Below are 21048 nucleotides of genomic sequence, written 5' to 3'. Positions count from 1 at the left end.
TCTTTATTCAAAAACAGAAGAGTGCTCATTCAAATTTCTCCCTCCTACCACACTACAAACTACATCATTAAGAAAATCATACTGGCAACAATTTTTTTCCCCACTTTCAGAACGATGTCTTCCTTCCTTCCTTCCTTCCTTCCTTCCTTCCTTCCTTCCTTCCTTCCTTCCTTCCTTCCTTCCTTTATTCCTTCTTTTCTTTTCATTTGTTCATTTATTCATTCATTCACACAGCAAACTTTATCACAGCCACACACTGTGCTATGGGCTGAGAGTGTAAATATGAACAGAATTAAATTCTGTTCTCCGGGAGCTAACAAGCTAGAAGATATGCAGAAATAGGGAGAAGAGACAGGGTCAAGATGAGGATACGGTGAGCAAGAAATGAATTAGGGAGAAGAACATAAAGCAGTCAAGTGGGAAACTACAGGAAGCTAAAGAACACAAAATGAGTCATGACTGTGTCAAGGGAGAAAAGTTGAACTATCTGCCAGGTGAACCAGAAAACCTGAGAAACAGCCAGTGATGTCTACACGTGGGTCTCCCAATACAGCTCTAAGTCTCAGACCCTAACCCAGCCCCACCTACCGTGTTGCGTAGGGAAGACTGGCTTTCCTCCAGGCTCAGGCGCATCTGCGTGATGAGCCTGCGAGCGTCCTGAACTCGGTTCTGATACTGACCACCCAGGGCCTGAATTCGCTCCACCGTTATCTTGAGGTCATCCAGGCGGTTCCGGTAGCTATTCTCTTGGTTCCTTGCCTTGGCCAACTGGAGATTGAGTGATCTCATAGCACCTGAACACCAACAAGAAAAAGGGAAAATAAGATCTTTCGAAGTCAGTATAAAGTGATCAAACATCATAGAGGGCTGAAAAAGTGAATTTGATTGGCTTATGTCAAAATGGTAGAAACCCAATAAATGAATTCATGCCACTGCTTTTTTATCGCCACCATCCAGGTTCCAGGAGAAAGTCACAGAGAGTCCTTCCCCTTCTGCAAGGGCTGGGCAGAGACACCTGCTGAACCGACACCCACAGAAAAGTCTATGAGCTAGTATGGCAGTGCTTTCTAGGACTATGAATTCTCTTCCGTCTGAAGGGAGATTGGCCTTCATCACCTTCTGAGATCTGGGCTTCTCGCAGAATGTCTTGCAGAGCCTGCTCGGCCCGCTGCATCCTGCCTTCCAGCTCTGTGTTCGGTACTCCTGCACCACCATCCTGAGCCTTCGAAATCAGGTCCTCCAGGCTCCGGAGCTGCTGCACAAACGGACCCATCTGAAACCGCACAGAACAGATGATGGCTGAATACCAGGTTCCTGGGGATAACGGCTAAAAGCCCAGACATGCTTGGCATGTCATGGTGGTCAGAGTTCAGACTCCAGAGTCTAGCCTCTCTGAGTTTGAATCCCAGCACGACTAGCTGTGTGACCTTGGGCATGACAGTTTTCAAATCCGTAAGCTGGGGATAATGATAATATCTCAGGAGCTATGACTTGGACTAAGTGAGTTAATGTTTGTATAGTGCTTAGAACAGTGCTTCAAACAAAGGAAGTGCCATAGAGGGCTGGTTAAATAGATACATTTTAAAAATAGGTTGCGTTTGTCCTACGTTTGGGGTTCTGTCTGGGCCCTTTCTTCTCCTCACACCTCACCCCAGCAAAGTGATATTGAATAATTAACATCAATTTCATTCTTCTCTGGAATCTGAATGAGAAATTTCCAGAGGCCATTCCTGTTTCACTAGCCTTGACACCAGCTGGACTACTCCCATCTTTTGTATGTTTATGTTTTTTTCATTCGTTGCACAATAACATCGCTTGGAAAAACATCCTAGAAAGTGGTATATTATAGTGGAAAGAGCACTGAACTCAGAGTCAGGGGACGTGGCGGGGAGTCTCGGTTCCACCTGGCCATGTGACTTGAAATATTGCAAATCTTTTGAGACTTTGTTTGCTCAGCGGAAACTGAGGTCAGAATGCTCTTTTCCTCCCCAACTTGACTAAGTTAGCATGAGTACCAAAGGAGACAATCTCTGCAAAGGGGGTTTTGAAAATTGTATATATCAGAACATAAATCTGAAGTATTATTACTGTGATACAGAATTGTTTAAATAGAGCAATTTTTAAAGAAAAAATAGTCAGCCTCACCCCCATCCCCAGGAGACTAGGAAGGTCCTAGATCTGATAGAACCACCTAGTAGATACTGAAATATTTTACTCGTGGGGGTGAGGGTTGGTTAGCACACACCTGAATCTTCACTTGATCATAGCAAGCGGGACAGCTGGTTAATGCTGCGTGCTCACAGTTGAGGCCACCAAATCCTGGCTTGCAAACGCAGCTGCCATCACTGCGACACTCCACAGGCTCGGAGCCCACTGGGTTACAGTTGCAAGCTAGAGACAAAAGACAGACAAATAGGAAACGTTCACGTCAAGCTAATTCCAGGAACTGGAGGCGTAGCAAAATAAAAGGAAGACACTCAAGGCAGCATTCATACTGTGTCGTTGATTATTCATATTGTGTTAGATTCATCTCTTGCCTAGGTCTCCAAGCACATTCTTGATACATATTGGTTTTAGGATTCATCTGACAAGCTTGTTTGGTGTGTGAGTGTGTGTGTGTGTGGATAAAGAAATATTACAACCTTCCATCCTTCTGGGTGGCACTTATTTTTACCCTCCTGTTAAATTGGAAGCCTGTCGGCTAGTCAGCAGGCACTCTGGCTTTGCTCACAAGGTGAATACCATTTCTTCTGGGCCTATTATGTGCCAGATGTGGACCTCTCCCTCTATTTTGCAGATGAGGAAGATGAGCTCAGAGAGGTTAAGTAACTTCTCCAAGGTCACAGAGCAAGTAAATGGCCAGCGGGAACGAGAACTTGAAAAGAGCCAATGCTCTTCTCCTTCTGCCATGCTGCCTTTGAGGTAGGAAATACAGTGCGAAAGCAATGCCTTTATTCATTCAGTCAAATTGGTTGAGCACCTACTACGTGCCACATTATGTTCTAGGAGCTGAGGATACAACAGTGGGTGAGACACTGCTCGAACGGAGTTTCAGGAATCCTCTGGATTGCTCTATCTTTGGTGCTCACAAAACGTTCAACGCAGAGTAATGTGATCACATTTGTAAGTGTACTGTCGTCATTTGCTCACCCATTTGTGTGTCTTCCTTATGAGCATGTGAGCTCTTTGGGAGCTGGGACTGACTTATTCATCATTACAACCTCAGTATGGAGCTTCACACGGGGTACCTGTGTGATACTGACACTTGAGTGAAGAAATAAATGTGTGGTCTGTACCAGCCAGTGAAATCTCTATTAACAGTATCCAGTAGCTGGATTTCATCGTTTACAGTGTACTTTCTCATATGCTGTGTTATCTTTGCAGCCACTTTGAGTTAAATGTTATTCATCCAATGAGGACACTGCAGCTCAGAGAGATTAATTGGTACATCAGCATAGCACAATAGGAATGTTACAAAACTAGACTTGAACTCAGCACTACAGTGTTGTGTGGGCTCTTCCTATGTCGGGTACTTTCAAAGCACATCACAGCAAACCCACAGGTTGGGGTCAGGGCAGGGGAGATTCATGCCCCTGGGCAGAAGCCCCAGGTTGCGTAGATGTCCTCAGGCATTTCCCGGGGTGGCGACTCTGGTGTGAGTACAAGGCTCTGGGCTCCCTGCGCAGACCTCCTAGGGAGCCAGGGCTCCTCCAATCTGGGTCCCTAGAGCCACTCTGGACCTTATAATAAACAAGCTGAGTTCTGGGCAGCAGGCTGGTTGGGGACCTTTGTGAATAAGGGGTTCGTCTGTGGGGCAGGTGAGCTCCCTAGAAATAAACTTGCCTCTTGAATGTAACCTGTGCAGAGGTTTGAAAGAAAGGCTGAGAGGACCTCTCTGTACATTCATGCTTTGATCGGAAGCAGCCCTAGGAATGTGCCACGACAGCCGCTGCTTTGAAGCCGGGTCTCTTTAAGAGACTTTCTGTTAGCTTTCCATACATCAATCACACTGACTTCCTGAGAGGGTCTCTTAAACTGCTTTACAGCCCACTCCCCTCCCCACCTCAGTTTGTTCAGGCTTCGTTTCAAGTCATTTATTACTCTCCTGTAACAGGTGTGGCGCCACTTCCTTGCCAACCAGCCTTGGGACAGGCAGAGGATGTGGCTGCATTTTATCTCCTCTTCCACTTACGAAGGTAAACCTGACCTTTTTCACTTCTCCCACCCAGCTTTAACCCATTCTACGTCCTCCAGCTCTGCCTTCCAGCCCTGCTACCGGGGAAACTGGTCTTAGGGCCTTTGACACGTGAAAGGTCTGGGCTGTTCATGGGCCAGCTGGTAAGAGAAACTAAAGTAGCATTAGGATATTAACTGCTGTTGTACGTTCTTACACATGGACACACCTGCACGCTTATGTACACACACACGCACACACACACCCTGACCAACCTGTCAGCACATCATCCTACCTCGACACTTGTCCACTGGATTGGGAGCCAAGGGGTCCCCAAAGTAGCCCACTTTGCACTGGTCACAGTGAAACCCGGCTGTGTTGTGGATGCACTTGAGACATCTGCCCGTCAGGTGGTCACAGTTCCCCGGAGCTCTGGGGTCCACATTGTTGTTGCACTGACAGGGCTGACATGGCCTCACTGGGCCCCACTCCCCAAAGGGGTCCCCAAAGTAGCCATCGGCACAGAGCTCGCAGCGGGCACCTGGAGGCACAAATGAACAAGCCCCGTGGTCACCTATGGGCAACGAGCCCAGACCGCCAAGAAGTGGCCGCCTAGAGGGGTTTCCCACCTGGACCCCAGAACCATCGCCTCAGGAGCCGGCACCCAGGGCAAGGGGGTGGGTGGCTTTTGTCCCCACGGGGTCACAGCAGTGCCATGCGGAGGCTTCCTGCCACTCAATGAGATGGTTGGGGAAAAAGTCAGCCTTGGCAAATGCCCAAGGCTGCTGCTGAGGAATGAAGCTTCTTTCAGACTGACCAGCAGAGACATGGGACATGTAAAAAGTCACTAAGGTTTCCTTCTTGACCTTGGTTCATTTTTAAAACCTGAGTTAAACTGTGTATTTTGTCTGAAAACTTCATCTCCTAATCCCAAGCCTCCTAAAACAGCTTTAGATGTGTCTTCCCCATGCTCTCTGCCCTTCCTCAATCCACTTCACCCCTCGGGTATCAGAATAGCCTTAGCTTTAGAATGAGCCCACTTTGATTAACCCCCAAGTACTTGTAATTCCCTGGCAAATTCCTTGGAACAGAAGCTAGGTACTCAAATTCAGGGCCTGAAGACAGGGTGATGCAGGCGCTGGCCTCACCTGTGATCCCGAGGGGGCAGTTATTGCACACCACGTCCTCTGTCTCGGGCATCACAGAGCAGCTAAACCCATTGCGACAGGGACATTGCTTGCAGCTGCGGGGGTCGTGCGGATCATTGTAGAAACCAATGGGGCAGTCGGCACACTCGATGTCAGGGTTTTCATCCCCTGAGTAACAATCTCCTGGGAGGCAGAGGAAGAACGGAGGGAGGGACAGAGAAATGAGCAGAGGAAAACTCTCCACTTCCTGTAAAATGGATGACGTGTGGGGGTCAGAGCTTGGTAACTCAAAGCCTTCCTCTCTGAAGCTTTCTTCAAAGTGTGTGAGTACTGGCATTCACCTTTGCCCTCGTACCAACTCTAAACATGGCCAGGAACCTGACTCTCACCCTCACTCTCCCATGCTAAGTAGACATACACTTCCTTTACTACCCATAGCTTAACCCTGGCTCCCCTGCCCCCACGGCCTGACACCATTTGTCAGCACATTCATCCAGGCCCTGACACTGCCTTTGATCTCCCCATATAATTCTTGCAACTGGACACCAGCTCCCCCACCCAGCACTGAACCATGACAGCCATTTCCTGTAACCTAGCACCTTTCCCACAACCTTGTGGCATCTCCATAATGAAAAGGATCGAGTGTAATATAGCACCGTGCCCATCTTCCCTGACTCCAGCCCTCCTTTGCCTTAATCCTTTCCCATCTCTGAAATGAGTGCAGGCACCGTCTTTCTTATACAGCTCTGTCTCTTCCACGGGAGACCCCCGTCACCTGGCTGCACCCCCAGCCACCTGGTCCAGGTGTCATGTCACTTACCTGTATCTGGATCGCAGGTGCCTCCCCCTTGGCAGTTACATGGAACACAGGTGCCAAAAGGCCCCAGTCTGGCTGAATCTCTTTTGTAGCCAGAAGCACAATCCTGGCAGAACTGCCCCTTGTACCCAGCAGGACAGACACATTGTTCGACCCAGGGCGCTGGGGCTCCAGAGACGGGGCGAGCTGAAATCAGGGTCACGTTGTCAAGGTACCCAGTGCCTGCAATAGAGGGAACAGGTTTGGAGGAGCAAGGGGCGAGGTCGAAAGGTCTAAATCAGGTCTCTCTTTGGATTTTATTTTTCTTAACTATCAAAGACAGGTGGTGTTCCCTCACAAAGCCATGCGTAGAGGTACAGGGGTCCATTGTGACGGAATGCATAGGCTTTGATGTCACCAAAATCAGTTTGAATTCTGGCTCCATCCTCACTAGCTGTGTGAATTGCGCAAGTCACATAACCTCTGCACAATGGTGTTTCTTCAACGGCAGAAGAGCAGCAACACTGGGGTCTACCTCCCAGGCTGGTTGTGAACATTAAGTGACACAACGCATACATTACAATGTGCCTGTCACAAAGTAAAGATTCCACAAGTTGTGAGGAAACACCTTTTCTACTTCCCCCTTGAGTCACTGCATTAGTGACATGGAAACGGTGTGTGCCAGCCATACTTTCTTTTTACATGGCTGCTAAAAAGCTGAAGGAATTCTCATTTAAACCATTTCACCCGGGATTAGGAGGACCCAGCCTGTGAAGTTCAACAAAAGGAGTCAACAGAATACAGGCTAAGATCCAAACTTGGTAGCATGGGGCGTAATCCCCAAAGAAAAGCTACTCAAGGAATAAAGAAGGCTGTGTCGGCAACCCCATTTGCTAGCTAAGGGAAAGTGCCCACTGGTTGCAGATAGGTTATCTTTTTCAAATAATCAGCTTTTATCTAAATCCGGAGAGTATTTTAGCAAGGTAGCATCATTCATTCCTCATGGGTGCTGACCTCTTTGTAGAGAAACATTCCTTTTTAATAAGTTCTTCTAGAATGTAAAAGTTTAGACCCGATCAGAGACTCTACATCCAATCCATCAGTAGTTTATCTACTTGTTGGGATAGCTGCACCTTAGAAAGCTGCAGCAAATTGAACCAAAACCTGAGAAGAGAGAAACTCATTTCTCCTAGTCACTTACTGTATTCTCCATAGGTAGCTCGGATCCGCAGGGCGGTAAGGTTCCTTAGCAACCTTCGGTACTCAAAGTAACTCAACTGGGGGCTCCAGTGACTGCTTGGATGTTCATTTAATCTGCGTGATTGTAAAGCAAAAGCTAAAAAATGAACTCTTTGAAAATCTTACCATTTGTATACCCAATACCAAGCATGCCCCTTTGCAGTCCTGCTTAGAGGGGACTGAAGGACCAGTAGCCATGAACGTGGAGCTTTCTCACTCCCCGGGGACCACACGCCCCGCAGGACGTGATGGAGGACATCCCAGTGTGGGAGCCCGAGCTCCAGGGGTTGTGGCATCCAGCGTTGCTCCAAGTCCTCGGAGACCACTTTCTATTCTTGGTCATGCAAAACCTAATATTAGAAACCTCTCTGAGTTCAGGAAGCTCTCGTCTTCCAGAGTCACCATTCATTTGTGGTTTTGCTGTTTACGTGATTTGTTCTCTGAGCACATTTCCCTTTTCGAAAGTCAGTGTCCACCTTCTCCATTGTTCACATCTAATCTGCCTTCATTTGGTATCACTGTGCCTCACTGCGTTCCACCAGCAGCCCCTGCACTATTGTTTTGTATGTGGTTTGAATTTTTTCCTGGAATACCTCTTCCAGGAACAGCCCTAACCCTTTTGTTTCATTCGCTGATTCATTAAACAACAGTTTACCGTGTATTTGGTTTAGGCCAGAAGCTGTATTGGGATGAAAGATACAAAGACAACGAGGGTGAAGCAACAGGCGTCCAGGGAGGGGAGTCGGTAAACAAATAATGATGATACAACTCAGTGAGTTGTGGTACATGCATGCACAGGATGCCACAGGAGCTCAGCAGGTGACTGTAATTCCACCTGGGATTCTGAGAAAGCTAACACAAAGAAAGAACCTATAAGCTGAATCTCAAAGAGTAAGTGCGCCAAGCTGAGAAAGTGGAAACAGGTATCGCAGGTGGGTGTATCACTGAAATAAGTTGTACTGGGTTATTCAAGTACACACGGTATGTGCTGTGGGTCTTCTAACTCTACTCCCCGGACCTCTGCCCTGGGTTAGCCTCCAACAAGCCTCGCTTAAAGCACTGAGAATGTGTTCTGATGGTCCCATTAAGGACCCTACCCACACTATCCTCCTCATGGCATGTGCCCCAGCCTCCGGCCCCATCATGCTGCTTCTCCACCTCCAATTTCTCAATAGCTTTCCATCGTCTTGCAGCATGCACAAGATCTCAGCGCCTTGGTATGACATACAAGGCCCACCGTGGCGGGCCCTTTCCAGGCTTTTTAACCTAATCTGTCCGTGTCCCCTACACGTGCTGTGTAATATCCATACATATCGCTTGCCAGTTCCCCCTGCATTACACCTTTCCACATCCCCATATATATTCACATGTACAGATTGTCCTGATTTTGTCCCTAGGAAAGCCTGGTGCTTCTTTCTGTTCTCAGCCCGCATGCTGCCTCCTCTCTGAGGCTTTCCCTGAGCCCTCCAGGCAGAACTTGGCACTCTTTCCTCTCCTCCCAAGTCTCCACGAACATACACACCACCAAAGCAGCTATGGTACTGTGTTAGGTTTGCTTTCTGACATGTTATAGATTCTACTAGACCAAGAGCTCTTGGAGGACAAAGACTATGTTTCTTCATTTTGATTTCCAAGCTGCTCATTAGGACTGAGCACTTAGAAGGCACAGCCCCCGTCCCAGACCTCCCTGTACCCACTATTCAAAACTCCCATTCTACAGAAAAAGGTGCACTCTCCTTAGACACACATGGGGCGTCCATGACCTCACTTCTCGCTGTATTCCTCTCCCCCACTCCATGCTTCTCTCATGCTTAACCACCAGGAATGTCCTACATCACAGAACTTCCTCAAGCAGGATATTTCCTCTGCCTTGTTAGCCTTTCCCCCTTTTCTTTCTTGAGAGAGCTGCTGCTCTTCACTCATCACCTCTTCTTGGCAAGTTTTCCACCATCACACCAACGTGGGTGAGTGGTGCCTACGTGTGTTCCAAACACTAGTGTCCACCTAGTCTCTCTCGTCCCTTACAAGCTACATGGTCCTCATCTGTTTATTTTTCTCTCCTGCTAGCCTGTCAGGGGCTTGAGGGCAGGACTCATGTCCTGTCCATTACACAGCACCATGACTGTTCCATAAAAGATGCTCAGAACAGCACGTAGACATCATGAATGACGGCAGGATGAGTGAACAAAGGAACCAGACTTCAACCACAGTATAGTCTCTCTTTTTACCTGAATGTGTAAGTCTTGGTGAGCCCACAAGGCAGTGTCTTGCCAAGTGGGATCAAGGGAGCTGTGACCCGTAGACCAGCACCTTCCAGGATCACGTCGTGGGTAGATGGGTGCCTGCCTCTCCTGTCCACACGGTAGTCAAAAGACAGGCTTTGCCCATAGCTCACCTGTTGATTCCCAAGAAATTTGGCTGTAAAATAAAATTTGAAAAGATGAAGAGCCATTGTGAAACTGGAAAAGCAAACAAATGAGTGAGTGTGCACTGAGGCTGGCGATTTCTGTCCGGGAGTCCTGGATTGCCCACCCCCTGCTGCCCCAAAGCACCGTTCTCGAAGAGCCAGTTGGTGGCACTGGATATGGCCATAATGCTATTGGCTACAAAGGAGGGTTAGTTACTGAAATAGTAAAAGGAGCTCATTATGAGACAATTCCATCTATTAGAGGATTCCTAGTACGGCCCTATGACAGACCAATATGTAGAGATCCCAGGCGTATCGGCAATAGTGCCATTTGTTGCAGAAAGCTTTAGAGCTTACAGGATGATTTCACCAAGCATCATCACATTTGATGGCAATGATCTTGGAGGTAGGCATTATTATTCCCATTTCACAGCTCAGAGAACTGAGGTTTGGAAAGGTTAAGAGGGCAACCCACCCAGGAATCCCATGTCAGCTAAAGACATGAACTCGGGTTAGAATTCTAGCCAGAACTTCCCATCCAGCTTTTCTATATCACTCACTAACGCATATTTTTTAAAATTTACCAGTGGTTAAAGCTTTGAGAAATGCCTCGGTTTTGCTTTTTCATCTTATTCTTAATAGACCCACAGATTTAACCATCGTCCTTCTATCTCATCTTGGTGGAAATTTAGAAACTTCCCATTGGATTCAAGTAGGAACCTCACCCCAGGTCTGACCACCTGGACACCCAATTCTGCTCTATTGGGTCACAACTTTGTCAAATTGGGCTGAAGCCCCAAGTGTCCTCTGGAGACCCTGCTGCCATGAACACTCAGTGATACAGTTTCCATATTCACCAAGTCCATTTTTCTATCCTGACTTCCTGGTCTCATAAGTTGGCGTCTCTAGGACGAATATCACACATACATACCAGGGGCTACAAAATAGACAGGGTCTGATCGTCGCGCTGAGCTGAACACATCCCGATGGCGCGGTGACCAGTCGAGCTTTGCAGGAGACCCATTTCTTTGGACAGCCTTCCAGCCATCCACATCTGGAACACAAATGAAACCACTCTACATTCAGATAAACCATCTATTGAGATAAACAAGGCAAGACTTGCTTGCCAAAAAAATCCTAGCAGTGAAGACCAAGTGGGGTTTTCTTACTATTTCCACACTCATGTATGGTCCTCAGAACTCCCCACACACCTCTCTGTTTGGGTCTCAACTCTACCCGCTCCCACACCACAGCTGTTTTGACTCTTGTAAAGAGTCATTTGGATTTTTTATTTTATTTATATAAACCGGGTCTGGCCCTTAGTGAGATAAGAGGGTCCAGCTTGTTTAAAGAGAAACTCAGAGTTTGAATCATCTCAGTCTCCCATACTTTTAGGGTGCTTTGTCGCTTGGTTAACGCATTTCACAGAAATTAATTCATTTAATGTATGTGAGAACAGTGTTATTAGTGAATGTGCGTTCCAGGAAAACGCTCATAAACTCCTAATCTGTGATTCTATGTGGTTTTGACACAGCTGAGTATGGGAAATGCAGGGAGAGGAAAGCCTGGTCTTTTTTTAGTTATTCTTTTAAATTATTCATACACTGGGATGAGCGAAACGTTCAGCTCCACTTTTTTCAAGACACCGGGTCTGCCTTATGGCCCTGTCAAAACAACGTACATTAAAAGCTAGAAGAGAATTGCTACAGGAGACTTGTGGATCCCATCCCATACACGCTGAGGGGGTTATCTGTAAGCAGAGCCCTGTACAATGTCAACAACAAAATTCTAGAAAACAGAACACTTTACCTTGATGGAAGTCAGAGGTGATTTTATGGACACTGTATTCCCCCGAGCTGTGGCAGCTGGCTGAATGCCCGTAGCAAAAACACTGGGTACAGCCCTCAGGGTTTCCCCCATCCAGGTGGTAGTAACCTGCTCGACACCTGCAGGGGCATTTTAGAAGTCGGACAATATTATAGGTTATTTCTTATTCCATATGGAGAATATGATCACTGATCTCCTCTCTCCCACCTGGACCTATTCATTCCCAGAGGTGGGCAATACTAAGTTGCACATACACCCTCATCCCAGACCACCTGGGGGACAATCACAGCCCCACCCCCACCCAGTGAGCGAGCAAAGGGAACTTGGGCTCCCTTTCCCTCTGGTAGAGCAGAATCACGTTTGAACCTTGGTAAGGGATTGAGTGGAGGTCACCTGGGTAAGACAGGGCGGGGTGGAGCAGGGACATGCAGAACTAGCTCTGCCCTGAGCAAGGGCTCCGTGGGGGCTAACGGGTGGCAGGTGGGGGCCAGCAAAGGAAACAAATGCTCCAGCCTAGCACTCAGCTGTATTGACCCCTCCCCAGACACTAGTTGCTGCCCACCATCCCTGCCCCTTGTACCTGGGCTCCGGCCCCAGGGGCAGGGCCAGTTGAGGATATGACAAAGGGTGGTTAGTGGCTCTCTACAAAAGCAAAGTGTAGGCTGTCGTTCTACCTCTTCTCCCATCTCCAGCCCACCAGTGGCTTCTCTGCAGATGACAGCTGCCAGACAAGTCCCAGATGTTGGGGTCACAGAGAAGAGGGCAGGGGAAGCTGGCGACCAATTGATTTTTCTCTGTTCAAGTTAACTACGTCCTTCTACATGAAATAATGATAGTTTCAAGTATCATTTATTTAGCACTTATGATAGGCCAGGCACCTATAGGTACTCTCTCATTTAATCCTCACTACCACCCTATGAGATAGGAATTGTTACTTCCAAGTTTCTTAGATGAAGAGGCCAAGCCCAGAGAGATTAAGCAGCTTGTTCGAGGCCATTCAGCTGGCAAGTGGCTGAGGCAAGATTCAAACAAGGGTACATCTGCATCTAAATCATGTAATCTAACCCACTGGCCCATGTGTCAGGAGTATGTGCAAAATCACACAAAAGCAATTAGCTGTTATGCTTCAGAGAACAGCTGGACATAAATAAGCATGGTTTTTATGTTGTACAGGACAAGGGTTGAAAAAAAGTCATTACGGTTTCTATGGAGGAAACCTAGAGATTAAAAGAGATTAAAAAACAAAGAAGGAGGGAAGAAAGGAATGAAGGGAGGGAGGGAGGAAGGAAGGAGGGCCCCCCCCCAAAGGGTGGAAAGGGCCTGACCTAGGAAAGGAGGGGAGGGCAGAGGAAGGGAGGAAAGTGAAGGGAACCAGGCAAAACTATAACAATAGCGCCCAGGGATGCACGAGCATAATACATTAGGAAGAAAAGTCAGGAAGCGATTACCACAGAAGTTAGAATAGTGGTCGCTTCTAGGAAGGAGGGAGGAGGTTGGTGTTGGGATGGCAGCTTTTTTAGCGAAGGTCTTCATTTCATATAATCGGTGGTGCTGACAACATTTGTTTCGTGGCTTTCTATGTCTACGTTATATTTTGAAATTGAAAATGTTTTCAAACAGTGACTCCTTTTTTAACCCTTCAGCTATGTTTCCCCACCCCCACCTCAGCAGCAAAGAACCCCCTGGAAGCGCGCGCACGCAGAATGTGTGCGGAATGTCCTGTGCCCCGGTGGAAGCGATTGGCAGGGTGCCCAAAAACTGCTTTCTTACTTGCAAGGAAATGAGGAAGGAGCCTTTACCTTTGGGGCCAAGCTCACAGCTCTGTGCTCTCAACCATCTCAGGGGAGGGCAGAGTTTTCAGTCTGAGCAGTTTGTACTTAAGGAATGTCCTGCAGCCACAGCTGAGGGTGGATCTCTCCTCACTGGGCCACCTGCCCCAACATGGCATGGAGCCCAAATCGCTCTTACACCTTCCCCTGTTCGTGTGTGTGCATGCAATAACCATGCCATCCCTGGGCGGTTCCTTTTCTGCACGTGACGGTTAAATGTGGCTATATGCTGTGAGGTTCCCTCTTACTAGAATTTTCCCAACATGTTCAATTAGGTCAGGCCTTTCCTGGGAGCAAGCTGGGTCATGTGACCTCATTATAGCACACCACTTTGTATGGGAGCGCCTGGGAGGGGACTCCCTGGGGCCCCGTGTCTCTACCGTACTACTAGAGACAGAGAAGTGGCCACAGCAAAAGCACAGAATCCAGTGAGATTTGGGGGCTCAGCTGTATTTTTTTCTCAAGCCTAGTTTTTGAGGACAGCGGGCAGGAAGGAGGTCATCAACATTTGGTAAGTGTCCCTTTTCTATAATTGCCCTCAGAGAATGGCTTCTCACGCTAGTTGCCAAGAGGCTCTCCCTGCTATGTCTGGAGGGCCGCAGTTCACACAGACCTATCACAGCGCTCTCCAGTGACAGCTGGCTTGCAGACACAGCGGCCCATGTCACAGGGCCCCGAGATGCCAGCTGGATCACAGTCACACTTGGAATCTCTGGGAAAGAAGAAAAAGAAAATTAGGGGTGTGTTTCCAAATGGTTCGCAACCATACACAGAAAGATCCAGTGCTCAGAAGCAAATGTCAGCGACTTGAGCAAATCTTTCATTTTCAATGAGGTCTCCCTTAGCGATCCTTACCCCCACGCTCATCTCTCTCAGACCCTGTAAGGACTCATTTGTCTGTGTTAGTGCTACTCCAAGTGTGATCTGTGGGCGGCAGCCAGTCCAAAAACTGTTTGCTATCTACCCCGAAAGAGAGGAGGGCTTTTGTGCCAAAACGTAAACCACATTCATCACATAACTGTTTAGTTTGGTTGACTGGTTTGGTTGACTTTTTTTTTTTTAATCATTTTTCTCTCTCTGTTGTTTAATTCAAATGATGTTTGCTTTCATCGTGATTGATTCCACCTACTTGCAATCTTAGTTCATTTAGTTCTTTCTTTTGGGAACACTTTTATTGAGATATAATTCACCTGCTATGTAATTCGCCCATTTAAAGTGTGCAAGTCAATGGTTTTTAGTAGATTCTGAGTTGAACAACCATCACCACAATTCTAGAACGTTCTCATCACTCCATAAAAGAAACACTGAGCCCGTTAGCAATCATCCCCCCATTTCCTACCCTGAGCTCTAGGCCACCACTAAGCCACTTCTTGTCTCTCTAGATTTGCCTATTCTGTACAATTCCTATAAATGGAATCATACAGTGTGTGGCCTTTTGTGTTTGGCTTTTTTCACTTAGTATGTTTCAAGGCTCATCCATGTCATGCCATGATCAGTACTTCATTCCTTTTTATGGCAAATAAAATCCCATCATATGGACGTACTACCTTTTCTTTACTCGTTCATTAGCTGATGGACACTTGGGTTGTTTCCACTTTTCAGCTGTTAGGAACCATGTGGCTATGAACATCTGTGTACAAGTTTCTGTGTAGACATTATGTTTTCATAACTCTTAAGTATATACTTAGGAGTGGGATTGCTGAGTTTGGCTGATGTTTTTTGTTTTTGTGGGGGTTTTTTTGACAAGACTTTCTAAATGAAATCTTTCACTATTTAATTTTGGCTCTCTCTCTCTCTCTCACCTCTCTCTCTCTCCTGTCTCTGTCTGTCTCTCTGTCTCTCTCTCTCTCTCTCCCGAGAAAGAGAGAGAAAGAGAGAGAATGAGAGAGAGAGAGAGAGAGAGAGAGAGAGAGGAGAGAGAGAGGATCTTTCAGGATCTGCTGGCATGGATAAGTTTGGATGTCATTCTGAGTGGAAAGGGGAGCTAACAGAGGGCTGCAAGCAGAGAAGTGATATGATCTACTTCATGTTTTAAAAGGATTACAAAAAGGAGACTGGGCCCAGGGAAGAGTCTCTAAACATAGTCTAAAAGAGAGCAGAAGGCTGGAAGAGAGCAATCTATGGAAGGGCCCCAAAGATAAGAGATTTGGGACATTGACAGCTAGAAGAGTACAAGCATGGCTGGAAGGCCGTTCTCATACAGGCAGGGGCTGGAAAGTGGGCAATGGGGACATGACTCTGCAGGCAGCCTTCTAGCTAATGGCTTCACTGCCATTAGATGCCAGCTCTGCATCTCTGTAGATTGGTTATGTGATTTACAATGTATGCTCCCCCTTCTTCCAGAAAAGAGGGATAGAGGATGCTTCAAACAAATGGGGATGAAAATTCTGCAGAAAAGTTCTCCTCCAAATTCATTTGGATTGAAACGAGTCCCAGGTTAGAATCTGAAGATCTTTTACCTCCATCCTAGTTCATCTAAAGGGGGGCAATTGACAGGGTGAAGAATGTGGGCTCCAGAGCCAAAACTCTGGGCCTGAATATTAGGTCCACCCTCACCAGTAACATTGGGCAACTTATGTAACCTCTCATGGTATATGTTTCTTATCTTTCACGTGAGTATAATTCGAATCCCAACCTCTTAGGGTTATTGTGAGGGTTAAATGAGATAACCCACATGAAGGTCTCATAGCAGTGTTTGGCACACAGTAGGTCCTCGGGAAATGTCAGTGGTCACTAATGTTCGTATGATTGCCATTATTCACGGCAGAGGCAGCAGCGGTGGGTGTAGGTGCTTACAGGAGCCTTTGGTCTTGGGTGCACCCGGCATCCGTGAGTGTGTGGAAGCCTGGCAGACATCGGTCACACTTGTCTCCTGTCACACCTGGCTTACAGCTGCACCGTCCAGAGCTGTCACATCGAGCGCTAAGAGAACCTATGATCGACAAGGTGGGGCAAGGAAAGAAGAAGAGGAAATATATTATTTATATGGTATTGGGAAGCAATCGTCACCCTATGGGAGCCCAATAAGTTTTAAGTAACCACTGCCACCTGCTACTTCCAGCCATTCTCTCCCATCGTCTGAATATGCGTCTGCCCACTACGGACAATTCTGACAGCCAAGGATGTCTTCTTCAGGGAAAGAAATGGAAGTGACTCCTGAAAACATTGTTCTTTATATTTCTGCCTCATTTCAACATGGAGGAGTGAGTAAGCTACTGCTTTGTAAAAGAAGTTTGTCAAGTCCTTGAGGTCTCAAGGGGAAGGAAAATTTGTGAATGAGCATTATCGTCCTCCTCGAAGAGTGGGCGTAAGAAAGTGAGCAGCAGTTCCCTTATTTCTGGTGGGAGAAAGCCATCTTTTAAGGGTCAGTGTCTGAATGGCGTGAATTTTTAAGAGTACAAAAGGTCTCTTAGCCCAAAATATCTCCATCAACCTGGAAGAGTAGAAATTCTCGTCCTTGGAGCCTCACCCTCATGAGGAAGGAGGCACCTGTATATCTCACCTGGTCTAGAGCACTAGAGACCTTGTCCTGGGATTGATTTACAGACATGCTTTTCCTTGTAAGTGAGTCCTCTCAGATTGAGTGTTGATGAAAGATAGAAGGTTCTCAGGATAACAAAAGGTGTCATTCTGGGATCCAGCCTCTTCTCACCACCTCCCTTCTATCACCCCAGTTCAAGCCTCCATCTTCTCTCACCTGAACCCCGCCTCTCACCCTCCTCCCTGCCTCCATCCTTACCTCCCTTCACTCCATTCTCTATAAAGAAGCCAGAGTGCTCTTTTTAAAATGGAATTCAGATCATATGATTCGTCTGTTTAAGTCCTCTAGTGGTTCCCCACTCTTAACGCAGAATAAAATGCAAACTATATCATGGCCCCCAAGACGCGATCTCTCTTACCTCATCTCCTAAGTCCAGCTCCACCTTCACTAAGTCCAGCTCCCCTGTCTAGTCCTAGAAGGTACTAAACTGCTTCCCTCCTCAGGGCGTTTGCCCTTGCTGCTCCGTGAGCCTGGAACGCTCTTGCACCAGGGCGTCCTGAGTTGGCCCATCCTCAGGTCTTGATTAAGGAGCACTTCTCTAAAAAAATAGCCTCTGACTCACACGTCTAAAATATCCATCCCCCTCCCACTCCAGTCCTCAGCCCTGCTTCCTGATGATGACTTCCGCTCACATTCCCTGCTGCGTCCCCAGACCCCGGATGGTGCATGCCACAAAGACGAGGCCCCCAAATACACTGGATTAAAGCATCGTTGCCAAGAAAGAGGAGGGGGCTGTTGTGAAAGGACTTACGTGGGAGCCAACAGGTGAGGTGAAAGCTGGCTAGAAGTATTCCTCACCTACTGTAAAATTTCCCTGCAGCTGGCAAAATTAGAAAATAATCTGTATATCTCAACTAATTATGATAATTAGGCTATCCACGCTCTGTACAGCCAATAGCACACTACACAGTTGCTTCTTGTTTTCTTTGAATTTGTTATCCTTCTGTGAACTTTTAATTCAAATCAATAAAGGTATTGAGCCTGTGCCTATATAAAGGCTTCTCACATTCCACCTGTGCAATATGAAATGAATTAGTCACCTTCATGGTTAGACTCTATCAAAGACTCCATGTCAACTTTGGAAGGCTTGAGGGGACCTCAATGACAATAGTATATGCTACATTTTTTGAGCACGCACGGCATATTGGTGCTTTCTATATATCAGCTCATGACATCTACTAGTAAATTCAAAGCTGACAGAAGGATTACAGATCCATTTGTGGATAATAGGGAACTACCAGGCCTGAAACCGTCAGACCTGCAGTTTAGAAAGACAACTGAGAGTAATCTGCAGGATGGCCAGGGAGGGGAAGACCGCAGGAGCCTGTGGGAGGAACGGTCTTGTGACATGATGGCCTCGAGTAGAGGAGTCTGGGCAGAAGAAGAAGAAAAGGGAAACACTGGGAGAGCCACCATGGACGTAGCATGAACAGACTTTGGTGACTCTTGGGAAATGGATGATAGTTTTGGACATAGTGAACTTGAGTTTCTAGTTGCATATTAAGGTGGAAATATTCATCTCGAGCTCAAGGAAGAGTATAGAGATGAAGGTCTAGGAGCCATCAGCCTGCAGAGGGATTAGGAAGCAGGAGATTACTCTGGGAGCAGATAGAGAGAGGGGGAAAGTGCCTCGGACAGAAGTGGAACCTCAATGATTAAGGGAAAGGGTGACCAGTGTGGGAAGAAGTCTCAGGACAGTGGAAGCCAAGGGCGGAGGGTTAGGGAAGGAGGTGTGCGGGGCAGTGCTCTGGGGCTAAGGTGAGAGCATTGAACAAGATGAAAGTGAAGAGACGCTCTCGGTTTGGCATTTAGACACCTCCACCCTCACTGCTCTGTAGTCAGCAAACAGCTAAGAAGGAGACATTTTTTGAATTACGCTCTGATAAGTAACATTAAATAGAAGCAATCTCTCTTGAATACAATTTAGTTATTTTTAACACAAATGTGTGTTGATCTGGGACTCAGAACCCCATTTGGTTCATGACTATTATTTAATCATTATATTTAATAGTCCCAGATCAACACACATTTGTGTTAAAAATAACTAAATTGTATTCAACAGAGATTTCTTGAATTATGCTTTCTTAGGTCAAACGCATAATTTCCACTATGCTTAGGTCAAAAGCATAATTTCCATTATGCTTTTGACCTAAGAAAAGTCTTTCTACAGTAATTTCTCAGAAATGAATTGTTCCTACAAGATGGAGAAGATTATACTTTGCTTTTCGGTTTGGCCCACGTAGCCCTAAATGGTACTCTACAAAACAGCCTTCTGTGGGGTAGTCATAGTTACCTCATGAAAATCGGCATCCTGTGTTCAAAAGAGTTTGGGAAATGGTACATACTAAATATTTCAGAGATTTATAACATAATAGTACATTCAGTAGGCACGGAGCTTGTTTAATGTTTTAAAGCCAGTGGTTCCAAACATTATTTGACATTCTTATAGACAACACCTGTTATTATCTTGAGGAACAGAGTGTCCCATAGGACATTATCTAGAGAATACAGCTTTAGAAGCTGGGGGTCACGCAAAGAGCCCAGCCTTTGAAGTCCAGCAGATTTCTCTTCAAATACCAGCTCTGCCATTTATCTGTGTGTTCTTGGCAAATGGCTTACTCATCATTTCTTTTAAGAGGGGCTAACTACCTAGACCTAGTAGAGCTGTTTTAAGACTTTGAGTTAAACTCTAGAAAGTGACAAATTCAGTATCTCATGCCTAATAGGTGCTTAAAAAATGTAGTTTATACTGTTATCTCTAGGTCTCTTTCAAGTCTTGCAAAGTACACAGGCTTTTACTGTGAACATGACTACTTTAGTTCACACTCCAAAACTTCCAAAATAATAGCACTGGGTTTTCAAAGTATCTCATTAATATAAAGACACTTGTTCCGATTCCTACATCATGAGCTACTTGTAGGGGCTGTGAACAGTTGGGTTTCAAGAACAGATAAAGAACAGTTTCCTGTTTCCACTTCGTGTTCCAATGAACACTTTCAGGGCGTATGTAGATAAATCATATATGTATATTTGCATATTCAGGAAGGTATTCTAAAATTATTAACATTTAAAATTTAAACCAGGAGAGTATATTTCCTTTTGAAAAGCTTTTCAAAATATATATCCTTGCATTTTTAACATGACTATTATTTAATCATTATATTTAATAGTAATTCAATCATTATTATTTAAGACATTTTAAATAACTCAAATGTCATAGTCTGAGTAATCCACGGTCAGGGTCAGAGATGTGCAAAAAATTAATAATAAAATTAAGAGAACAAGTCCAATATCATTGGTATCCATACAGATTTCAAGAATTTAGGTGTCATGGAGGAATAAACACACACACGCACTTTGAATTTCAAAGTATCCGTCAAAGGGTATCAGGGCTTATACCTGTGGTTACAAGAGTTGAAGAGAACTCAACCTTATGGCTGAGCTCACAAAGTCATCATCTAAAAACAAGCCTAGTTGCTATATTTGTGAGACATTGATGTGAAATCCAAATCTGTGACCAATTTGGGGATTATTAATGCTGTTGGCTTCATTTACTAAATATGGAATGATAGCCTTTTTTGTAAGATGCATTCTTCTGTGCTTGAAATTGAACATACAACAAATTTCCTTGTGAGGTTATCATCTGAAAGTGAAAAATATCCTTCGGTTGATTAGGAGACTGGGAAATCACACAGGGAATTAAACTTGTGCCACGGGTTTAGTGATCTGTGTGGCAGACTTATCGTAGGAGGTGGCACATGGAGGGAAGAGGCTATGCCACCAAGTTGCCACTCAACCTGGGCAGCTAGGCTCTGAGCTTCAGGTCCTTCAGCTCTGTAACAGTGGGTGGAGCATGGTCATACTTACATAAAGAAGACAGTCTGTGAAAGAGTTCTGGAAAAGTATAAAGCATTACCCAGATCGTAGGAAATATTATCACAAAAGTTTTCCTGGATATCTAATTATCTGCTGTTGGGGATAAGAGGACACCATTCTGATTTTTTTCCTTCATATGGAAGGAGTAAAAGGGAATAGTCTCGATCAGAACACCTAGATTACAACGTTAGCTCTTGTATTTGCTTGCGGG

At 46.0% G+C, this 21048-nt stretch overlaps 1 protein-coding gene across 1 annotated transcript in view; it reads right to left on the bottom strand.

Annotated features, from left to right (window-relative positions):
- LAMC2 (laminin subunit gamma 2) overlaps positions 1-21048 on the bottom strand; it is a 53501-nt gene that overhangs the window by 12091 nt on the left and 20362 nt on the right. The window contains exons 4-15 of the mRNA XM_074322075.1: positions 16217-16352; positions 14034-14132; positions 11574-11710; positions 10696-10818; positions 9586-9775; positions 7320-7432; positions 6143-6361; positions 5323-5505; positions 4470-4715; positions 2246-2391; positions 1117-1273; positions 589-794 (exon numbers count right to left, since the gene is read on the bottom strand). Coding sequence (XP_074178176.1) covers positions 589-794; positions 1117-1273; positions 2246-2391; positions 4470-4715; positions 5323-5505; positions 6143-6361; positions 7320-7432; positions 9586-9775; positions 10696-10818; positions 11574-11710; positions 14034-14132; positions 16217-16352 — 1955 coding nt within the window. The remainder of the gene's footprint in view (positions 1-588; positions 795-1116; positions 1274-2245; positions 2392-4469; positions 4716-5322; positions 5506-6142; positions 6362-7319; positions 7433-9585; positions 9776-10695; positions 10819-11573; positions 11711-14033; positions 14133-16216; positions 16353-21048) is intronic.

This window comes from Rhinolophus sinicus, linkage group LG17, assembly GCF_036562045.2.
Source record: "Rhinolophus sinicus isolate RSC01 linkage group LG17, ASM3656204v1, whole genome shotgun sequence".
In the NCBI taxonomy this organism is placed as follows: Eukaryota; Metazoa; Chordata; class Mammalia; order Chiroptera; family Rhinolophidae; genus Rhinolophus; species Rhinolophus sinicus.
The sequence above is the reverse complement of the archived record's forward strand: the minus strand, read 5'-3'. Positions and strand labels throughout refer to the sequence as shown.